At 40.6% G+C, this 10,569-nt stretch overlaps 2 protein-coding genes across 2 annotated transcripts in view; one reads left to right on the top strand and one right to left on the bottom strand.

The window, feature by feature from the left end:
• si:ch211-106h11.3 (protein CYR61) overlaps positions 1 to 9,338 on the top strand; it is a 12,222-nt gene extending 2,884 nt beyond the window's left edge. Inside the window, exons 2-5 of the mRNA XM_014008881.1 lie at positions 909 to 1,122; positions 2,884 to 3,324; positions 3,763 to 3,941; positions 6,414 to 9,338. Of these exons, the coding sequence (XP_013864335.1) occupies positions 909 to 1,122; positions 2,884 to 3,324; positions 3,763 to 3,941; positions 6,414 to 6,719 (1,140 nt within the window). The 3' untranslated portion in view covers positions 6,720 to 9,338. The remainder of the gene's footprint in view (positions 1 to 908; positions 1,123 to 2,883; positions 3,325 to 3,762; positions 3,942 to 6,413) is intronic.
• ddx39ab (DEAD (Asp-Glu-Ala-Asp) box polypeptide 39Ab) overlaps positions 9,076 to 10,569 on the bottom strand; it is an 8,892-nt gene continuing 7,398 nt past the window's right edge. The window contains exons 8-10 of the mRNA XM_014008879.1: positions 10,239 to 10,383; positions 9,981 to 10,128; positions 9,076 to 9,712 (exon numbers count right to left, since the gene is read on the bottom strand). Of these exons, the coding sequence (XP_013864333.1) occupies positions 9,696 to 9,712; positions 9,981 to 10,128; positions 10,239 to 10,383 (310 nt within the window). The 3' untranslated portion in view covers positions 9,076 to 9,695. The remainder of the gene's footprint in view (positions 9,713 to 9,980; positions 10,129 to 10,238; positions 10,384 to 10,569) is intronic.

Here is a 10,569-nt window from a genome sequence, read left to right as displayed (position 1 = left end):
TGTGTGTGTGTGTGTGTGTGTGTGTGTGTGTGTGTGTATGTAAGGTTCCTTTTTAAATTTACTTTCAGCAATATTTGTAAACTTTTCCAGCAGTAAGTACTCCGGGTCGAGTCTCTGTGACTTTTATTTTGTGGGTTGAAATTTAGTGATCTAATAAAAAGCCAAAGTACATCCTAGTGTTGCCCGTTTGGGGCTATTCTATGTCTATATTTTGTGGGAGAGGTTTTGAAAGACAGACTATTTCAACATTGGCTTCTGTCCTACTGTAGCTCTATAATTATGCTACAGTAATATTACCCAACAGTAATACCAATGCAGATAAAAATACCCTTCGGGCCAATATGAGCTTGGTGCACAGTATAAAAATCTTGGCAGATATTATGTAACTTTTCCTCAGCTGATTTCTACATTCTCCAGTTGTAAACATCTGTTTTATTAAAAGCAGGAGGTTGTCTTTAGTGTGAAACATACAGAAGAGCTTTGGTCCAGGGCAGCTGTGTCAGGATAGGATTCCTTTGGAGAGATCATCAGACTGACAGCTCCTTGTGATCTCAGTACAACTGGGAGCTGTTTGGGTGGCTTGTGCTCGTGAATTGCGTTCACAGACACYGGCGGGGTTAGACACAAAAGACGAAGGGGCAGGGAGGTAGGAGAGAGGGCTCAGAAAACATTTCTTTCATCCTCGCAGGCCGTATAAAKGCCAAGCGGAAGGCGACAGAGGGTTACAGATACCCCTGTGGGACTCACGACAGTGCTGACTATTCAGGCATCGTTGAAGCCACACACGCTCAGGAATTTCTGTGATCTACGTAACATGAGTCAAGCTTTTGTCCCACTTGGTTCCTTTCTGCGGTAAGTTGGCCTTCAGATGCTGTAAAATCAAACGTGTCCTCCTCCTCCCCCTGCAGGTGACAGCTGACTGTCCGGTGGTGTGTCAATGCCCGGCGGTGCCCCAATCCTGTCTTCCTGGAATAAGTTTGGTCCCTGATGGCTGTGGCTGCTGCAAGGTGTGTGCYGCACAGCTAAACCAAGACTGCCATGAGGGACAGCCGTGTGACCACCATAAAGGCCTGGAGTGCAACTATGGCAATGATGTGAGCCGCACCCATGGCATCTGCAGGGGTACGTTACCACCAAGGTTGGCGGGAAGGTTGAGTCCTTCTGGTTCGGACTGGGCACAAGTCGAGGTTGAGTGAGGCAATGTGTAACATCAGGGTGGGGGGTGGGGAACCTGGGTTCTGATGCCAAGTGGCTGGAGTGTCTCTTTGATAGGAGGGCTTGAGGTTTGAAGTCCGTGCCACGTTTCAAAAACTGAACACCTTATTGAGCCGTGACTGAAACCTGGCCAACTCTGAGATTTATATAAGTAGTTCAGTGTGTACACAAACAACCCCATGAAACTCACAAACACACACATGCACACATCCACACACACACACAGAGTTATATTTACATGTGTTTATTGGGGGTGTATCCAGGGTGTTGTGTGGGGAGTCCCAGAGAATCACATTATACACGAGTCAAAACTCCCTTCTGGTCTAATAATACAGTTTATAAATTTAGAGATTGTGTCTCCTAAACTATCCCAGAATAGCAAGTTTACAATTTCATTTAGGAAAGTCTGTTAGAACAGGTTTGTGTGCAACAAGTTTTAGACTCATTCACACTGAGTTGCCATCCTGTCCTCCCCAACTACCACCAAAAAAAAAAAGTTTAGTCTTCTCCAATACTCCAGATATTGAGGCGTACAACGAAGCTGCTTGTGCTTTTGTTTAAGATGTACAGTTGTAGTTTTTATGAATGTATTATTCAAATGATTAATAATATTGGGATGGAAAACCATGACTGCAAATCAAAGCAATTCATTTAGTTTGAGCCAGTGATTCCCAACCTGGGGGGCCCCGTCCCCACCAGAGAGCACATATCCTTGGCTTCTCAGAGGTTGTGAAAATATCAATTTATTATTTGAGTATAAAAATCACCAAAACAAGTTCATTTGAATAATTAAAACTCTGTATAACTCAGTTTTTCTTTTCCAAACAAAAGTTTGTAATTATTCACTTTCAATCTTATTATTTTAAAATAAGAGATAAAGGTTGAACGCGATTTTGGAAGATGTTGGGAACCATGGTTTAAGTTATCAACCATTTAGTAAAGTTTGCGAAAAAGGCTTCTAATGTCAGCAAACTGAACAAAAAACTACATTCAGCTACAATATATGATTTTTGCTATATCAAAAGACAACTTTTTTTGTTCATAAGTGGAAAATAATGTTATATTCTATTTGTTTATCCATTTTTTGTAGCTGTTCAGGGCCATAGAGTTTGGTGAAATGCAGTGGTACACCCTGGACTACAGTCAATCACAGTGGTTATGTCCTTTGAGGAAAACTATTAAACTGAGCAATGCTTGTGAGGTGTTAAACAATATGTCATAACAAGCTGTCCTATTCTTGAACGATCTGTTTGTCTCTGTCCTCATTCTACACGACCATGTTTTTGTAAAAAAAATAACATAAAATGTGTGATAGATTGTTCTGCTTGCTGCCGTTTTGAACTCATGGCAAAGCTGAACAGTGAATCAGATTGATGTATCTCATYCAACTCTGATTCAGCACTGTTGACACTTTGAACAGATTGTTGCCGTTGATGATTTACAGATGGGAAAGACAAGGGTGACACGCTGAACTAAAGCTCCTAACATTTCCAGCAACAGTTCGTTGATGGCTTGGTATGGAAAAGGCCTAATTCACTCAACAAAGCTCAAAAAACAGTTTTTTAAGCACAGAAGGAAAAGGAAATCCAATAAACATGTGCTCTTTACAGATAGACTGGTTTGCTGGGTTTCACTTTTTGATCAACTGTTTCCTTTGTATCATTGCAGCAAGGGCAGATGGTCGCTCCTGCGAGTACAATGGCCAAATTTATCAAAACGGCGAGAATTTCCGAGCTGGCTGCAAGCACCAGTGTACCTGCATCGACGGAGCTGTTGGGTGTGTGTCCCTTTGTCCCAGCCATGTGCCCTTGGCTTCCCCTTCCTGTCCAACCCCGCAGCTCGTCAAAGTGCCCGGCCAGTGCTGCCTCAGCATCGACTGCCACAAGGGAACCACTGTTGTACCCCCGGCTCATGGCCGACCCCAACCTCCTGCCTACCCACATTACCCCTTCATTCCTTACCCAGCCTATCCCTACCATAAGCCTTATCCAAAACTTTACCGCAAGTTGTACCCTTACAAACCCAAAAAGGAGAAGAGTGTCCTGGGCAACGAACTGTTAGAGTTTGAGCGCAAATGGGACAAGCCACTTGGAGACAAACACCTGACAGGTAAGAGGCTGTCGTTTGTTTCCTCTGCGCAGTCAAGCATCGTGTTTACGTTTTAGCCATTTTAGCCCCCCTGACGCACAAACGGCCTCAATGTGGGCCTTTTTTCCCAGCATCTGTGCAGGGTGTGTTGGCGTTTGTGTGAGGCTTGTTTTCCACTGACTCCTTGCACACCAGATGAGCTCTCTCCTTCTCACACAGCCCATACCTCTGTCACGCAGCACTCCCCTTTCTCTAATCACCTTCTCTSTGTGACAGTGTTGCCTGGTCAGTGAATAAGGCTAGTGTGCCCTTCATCCACGTCTGCTTTTCCCTCTCACGCCCGATGGACACTTTTCTTCCACTTTAGCTTTTACTTATCCTGCTTCTCTTTCCTTTACTCTCCAATTTTATGATGCCCATTGTGGTTCTTCCTCGCCGACCCTTTCTTTCATCTCCTAGCCTGGAACAAGTTTGGAGATCACTGTACAGTTCAGACCACGTCCTGGTCCGAGTGTTCCCGTAGCTGTGGGATGGGCGTTTCCTCTCGGGTCACCAACGACAACGTTCGGTGTAAGATGATGAAGGAGACACGACTTTGCAACATTCGGCCTTGCAGCTCCATGTCCATCCCCGTTAAGGTGAGACTGTATGAGGTGCTTAGAACTCATAAAATAATACTCTTATCATCCTTTGCCTGTAAGGAACTCTCCTTCTCTGAACTAGAACAGGGAGGATTACAGCTTCAGTTCAGTCACTCTGTTGCTCTCTCACATTTCAAACACAACACTCTGAAGCATTCTGCTTCTCACTCGTGAACCCGAGAAGCTGTTCTGCACCTGTTTTTCCTCTGAGCGCTCTTCGTGTTTATGGAGGTGACGTGGGTGTTAACACGTACCCGTGTCTGTCATCAGAACTATTGTTAGCATCTCTTGTTCAGGTCTTAGTTTTGTTTTGGTATATCTTTGTAGTTAGCTGGCTTAAATTTGTTTTTATGTCTGAAGATGATGACTAATAGGATAATTTCAAGCAAACATCTCCACGGATATCAATGATTATTGATGATTTTCTGACTTATCCTGTTTGATAGTTCAAATATTTGAGGTAGGGTTTTATGGAAAGGTAAGGTATTTTATATAGTCCTCTAAACAAACTCAGTTTGGAGAATTAAAGCTTATTTCTGAAGCTAAAAATCTGACCACGTTGGACTTCTACTGCTTTAAACCGACTCCAATCTCAAAACGGTCCATGCAAATGCAATTACAAATACCCCACAAGTTTCTCAATACACAGTTATTTATTTATTGTTGATAACAAATAACAGTATCCTGTTTGGTGTAGCTTTCCCACAGAAATATAACAATATTTTTGGCAGAATACCTCTGTAATGTAAAATTGACAGTGGTTAAAGATTTATAAAGTAGTGTTCACATGAACCTCTGCAGTATTTTTACATTGAAAGTATTTAAAGATGCTGTAACTACTATAACTAGCTGTTAGCTCATCAAATGAGTAAAACCGCTATCTTCATATAAGATACTATTTGTTCATTATCATTCCACAAAACCTCATCAATTTCTTTAACATTTCTGATTTATTTTTACTGCATGAGGCTGATATTTTAGTGTCTGTTGCTTAATTAGTTTGGATGAAGTTGAATTCGTGTCCAAGATTTTAACTTTTCTCACTTTGTTTTGCACATTATTTTTACTTTGTATTTACTATCATGTCATGTCAATGTGTTAAAATCAAAGATTTACATTCCAGTTTCCTAGAATGCACAATGGGTGTACCACAAGGATCTGTGCTTGGACCCCTGCTTTTTAGTCTTTACATTAATGACCTTCCAAAGTTTTGTCGTGACGTAGAAGTCCAGTTATATGTGGACCACACTGTTCTGTGCATGCATGCCAAAACGGCTCAACTTGTGGCTGAGAAATTAACCAAAGCTCTGGAGGGAGTGGTTGACTGGTTAAATCAATCCTGTCTGACTTTAAAGTGAACAAAACAAAAAGCATATTTTTCTCTTAGACTAAATCGGACACCTCAAATTTAAACATTTATATCAAGGGTAAACAAATTGATACTGACTGAGTTCAAGTATCTTGGGAGTTTTTTGGATTCAAACCTCAACTACAAGAAACACATAAAATGACACAGACTGTTAGATATAGCTTAGTCAATTTTAGACATGTTAGATCTTGTTTGTCATTGGAAGCGGCCAAGATATTCATGCATGCACTCATTTTTTCACACATTTCATATTGTATTTCTTGTTGAGGGAAGCCAATGTGTCAGTAATAAAACCTGTAGAGTCTTGTTACAAACAGGCCCTCAAATTTAACAAGTCTTTCAGACACCATCATTGTCAGATTGTGCAGAAACATTACTTGTTTTCTTTTGAGAATTTTAGAGTTTTCTCAAATATGGAAAGAGTAAATAAAATTTTAAACGGTTTAGCGCCAATCTGTATGCAAAAATTTGTTTATTATCGTTCAGCTGTTTCTTTGAGCTTAACCAGAACATCCAGGCTGCCTGCTCAATGCTCAGCCTTTGGTCAAGCAGCTTTTTCAGTTAAAGCCATCACGCAGTGGAACGCTGCTCCCGATCATGTAAAAACTTGTAGTTCTTTTATTAGTTTAAAAAATAATCTTAAAACATATCTTAAATCTACCCAATGTTACAATCATTGAATTGCACTGGGTAATCGATTTTAGAGTTGCTTCTGGTTGTGTGGGTTGGGGTGGAGGTGGGCATGATTTTATGTTTGGAGAGTGGGGTGGGGTGTTTTATGTATTTTTTCAATTGCAAAATGTTTAATTTTATATTTATTTTTCTGTTTTTTTCTCTCTTATTTCTATTTTACTGTTGGATGTTGTTTTGTTTTTACTGTTTGATGGGACTACAGATGTAAATTAGCCTTAGTCTAAATCTGGTGCAACGCATCAAATTACGTTTTAATTGCACACTGTCCCGAACAAATAAAATCATTCAAAAAATAATAATCTTAGATACCACTTTAAGATTAAATGCTCTCGTAGCTCTAATAAACTAGTTTTCTTTCTTTTTTTTAAATCTTTTGTACCATAATATTTGCTTTTCTGCCTCCACAGAAAGGAAGGAAGTGCTCTCCTACCCACAAGGCCCCGGAGCCACACCGTTTGTCCTACTCGGGCTGCAGGAGCACCCGCCTGTACAGGCCCAACTACTGCGGAGTCTGCCGAGATGGCCGCTGCTGCTCCCCCCGTCGCACTCGTACGGCCAGCGTGACCTTTGTCTGCCCCCACGGAGAACACTTCAGCAGGTCCGTGATGTTCATCCAGTCCTGCAAGTGCAGCGACGAGTGCGACCACCTCAATGAGGCCGCCTTGCCACCCCAGCGGTGGCTCTACGGAGACACGCACAAATTCAAGGACTAGTGGTGTCACAGAGCGTGCCCTACTTACATTCCTCCATGACAAGTATAAAATACCCCTTCAGTAGCAACGTCAGTTTTAGAGTAGCTGCCTAGTGTGCCTTGCAGTGTTCACACATCAGAACAGCTTTTCTAGAAGAATATTTGGGAAAAAGTAGTAAAAGAAGGCTAAAACCTCATAAGCAGATGGCCAGACTAAGACATGGACGCAATAATTCATCATGTTTCTGCCACGCTCCAATTGCTCGATAAACTCTGGGACTTGACGGAGTGAAAGGGCAGGAGCAGAGACAAAAACTTTGCCTTGTATTATACTTCTTGTCTCGTGAGAGTTGCTGAAGGATAGATGCTACTAGCTGATAGAAAACTGGTTTTATAACAAACCAGCTGAACGTATAGACAATAAGGATTCTTGTAGAGGACTTGACAAGAACGGGCCTTTGGGAAGACTTTTTTTTTAAGTATTTATTTGCTGATATTTATTGTCAGGACACCTTGGCTTGCTACCAGGATGTGTTGGCCTTGCTGCAGTACATCTGGAGCATGGTCATGGCTAAACACGGATCTGAGAAGGACTAATCACAGTGGAAGACTGAAGGGGAACTGCCACACTGATCTAGAACTTGTCAAATCCACCAGTCGTATCTAATGATGGATGATGAAGACTTGAAGAAAAGCGGAGTTGAGGATTTGTAAAACTTGGGAGAAAAATGTAGACAAAATGCTGTTTATACGGCTGGACCCATCTCCTGCCTTGCCTCAACAAGAYGACTTTCAGCAAAGCACCAGAAGAACAACGCCTGTGATTCTGGCGTCAAGCAGTCGACCACCTAATTCTGTGCAAATTACATTCTCCGAGAGGCAGCGAGAGCGAATCAGCCCCCCTCTTCTCGGTTTTGCTGTAAAAATAAGATCTGAAAACTGTGCGTGTGATGAGGTAAACATGTAATTTGTGAGCTTGTGGGCGGAACAGCTTCAGAGCTTTAACTGGCCTGTAATCGAGCGGCACGGCACTGAAACAAAACAAGAAGTCGAGTCTTTTCACGTTAAAGAGGTGTCTGTTCCCGAAATGTGCTGAGTCGACTGTCAAGGCAAAGAAAAGCTTTGTTTTGACTAAAGCAACAAACTTTTGAAGAACTTCGTTATAAGTGGAGGTTCTGCTTGATTCTTTGATTTCTGCGCCTTGGATGATGACTAAAGCCAGACATCTTCTAACTGGTGTATGGATTAGATGGAGCACCTCTGAAACCTTCACTTCCCTCCAAAAAACCCTGAACCTTACAGAGATAGACAATTTGTTGAATTTGGAGATGCTGTGGTTTTGTGAGTTTAAAGGGACATYATAGAGCAGCTGTGTACAGATATCTGTAACTTCTTTGTTCTACCATATAAAAACCCATCATTTAATGGTTAAAGTGCATTTTGATTATTCTGATCCTTTATTGGCATCATTTGAAAGTCCAATTGCCTGACACTTTTATGCCGACTATAGATCATGGCTCGACACATTAAAAGAATGATGAGGCTACAAGMAGTTTTCTCACTTTTCTTGGAAGTTCGTATTTGTTTTTCCATTTTTGTTTCTGAATAAAGAAAATTTCACTCTGAATGAGTTGGATATTTAGGGGAAAGAAATTAATCTATTGTGGATAAAAAGCAGTTACAATGTACAGCCAATATCAAATGTTAAATACGCTACCAGTGGCACAGTAGCGTCACCTTGGTAATTACACACGTCTCTCACTCTGACAGTATTCTAAATAAGACAGGCAGAGAAGAAAATCAAACCTCAAATGCTGTAAGAAGTGACAGAAGCACCTGGTAGCATGTAAATTTTTGTCTTGTGTGAAGTATTATGTTTACTTTTCAGGTTTGAAGAGAAAACTGAACTCAGACACAAGGGAAGTCAGTGGGTTTGGATGTATGCACTTAAGTGTTTTAGAAAGAAATCTTTAGATAAAAATAAACTGGGCTAAAGACATCAAAATGTCTACATTTTTATGTCTATGTATAAATTGTATTGACAATGCTGTTCATATGAAAATGTGTCAATYTTGAGATTTTTGGAAATGTACATTTTCCTGCAACCAAAAACAGAGTTCACTAATCCTGATCGATTTCAATGCGTTCTTTTTTCTCAAAAACCTTAAGGGAACCCAAATTTTAAACCATGACTGAAATGGTAGCATAGACAAATGGTTTTGTCCCCTTAAATWTTCCATTTTAGAGCCAGAAATTATTGAAAYTACACCRCAAAAATGTATCCATCKAACCAAGTCTTACAATCTTATSTCAGCCAAAATGTATTTTTAACYTTGTTTTGAGACAAAYATATTTTCCACAATTTATGCTTTTAGGCATTCAGTTCAATAKTTTAATTTTAACCATTTAGATGATTTAACAATGCACACCAAAATACCAAGAGATACATGTAAGAGTTATCTTTATACAGTGTGTTTCGGTCATGTTGCTTCACCGAAACTCACCACTAAGTATCTACTCTGTCAATATAGAAGGCATTCCTGTAGAAAGTTATTTAAAAAGCTGCCATGTGTGTAAAATTTCTCAAAGTCCATTATCTGACAAAATCTTTTTGCACTGGGGGCAAAAAAAAAAAAAAAAATACTAACTTACTACACAAATATAGCTTGAAAAAAGAAACTTCAACCTGCTGAAGTATTTGTTACATCTCCTCAGGATGGCTCCCTGAAGCTCTGCTCAACACGAGAATAAATGAAAACAGGGTGGAGGTTTTGTCTTGTCAGGAAACGATAAAAAAAAGACATTTTATAAAAAGTTTTAATTAGGCAAAAACAAACCATAAAAAACAAATTAAAATCTCACAYACACCCTCCCAACTGACAAAAATAAAATGTTTTATGAACGAAACATGCAGAGCTTTTAAATCAACGGTGAAGCAGGTCAACTTCCAAATACAGAGACGGGATCCACGGAGGAGACTTCAGTTTGGTCRGAGGACTCATCTGGACTGTTCGACTGAGAGGAGACAGAGAAGAGGCGTTAGCTGAGCAACAAGTAACAGCTGAACATACCAACTTTTCACCAGCGGGTTAAACATGCAGGGGATTTAACGAGAGCTTCGGAGTTACATGACAGCCACAACTGTTGCCATAATTGTTATCAGTATAAAGATCTTAAGGATTAACTCAGGATTAAGTTTATGCTTTGATACATTAGTGCTTTATACATCCTAAATCCACAAATCGCAGTCATTCCAACACGTCAGACCAGGTTAAAAACTTACTGTAAGACGAGATGTCGATCTCGTCAGGCAGCTCGGCCACGTTGACTTCAAAGCGGTCCTGCACATCGTTCAGAGTCTTGGCATCGGTCTCATCAGACACAAAGGTTATAGCCAGGCCTTTGGTCCCAAACCTACCAGCACGGGCAACCTGACAGATCCAGGAAGGTTAGATTGAGTTAAAACTTAAATCTATTAGTTGCTAACAAAAAACAAGCATGAAATACAAACGGYTATGTTTATCTGTGAAAAGCTTCTCACCCTGTGCAAATAGGTGTCAGAATCTTCTGGCATGTCGTAGTTGAAGACGATGTTCACTCTCTCGATGTCCATCCCTCGGCCAAACAGGTTTGTCGCCACCAAGATTCGCCGCTGGAAGTCTTTGAATTGTTGATAGCGAGACAGCCTGCATGAAGATAAGACAGTCAGCTGAAGGGTTATCAGCATAGCTGCTGAAGATCACTGACCAAGTTCTGCTTTCAAAGCAATTAAACGATGATGTAAAAGGGATCCATGATTAGTTGTAACATTAGATTTTATTTGATAAACATTTATTTTAACTGTAAAATAAAGACTAAAAACACTGTAGGAT

Source organism: Austrofundulus limnaeus, unplaced genomic scaffold (assembly GCF_001266775.1).
Source record: "Austrofundulus limnaeus strain Quisiro unplaced genomic scaffold, Austrofundulus_limnaeus-1.0 Scaffold53, whole genome shotgun sequence".
NCBI lineage: Eukaryota > Metazoa > Chordata > Actinopteri > Cyprinodontiformes > Rivulidae > Austrofundulus > Austrofundulus limnaeus.
Note: the sequence above shows the minus strand (reverse complement) of the source record. Positions and strands in the feature narration are given on the sequence as shown.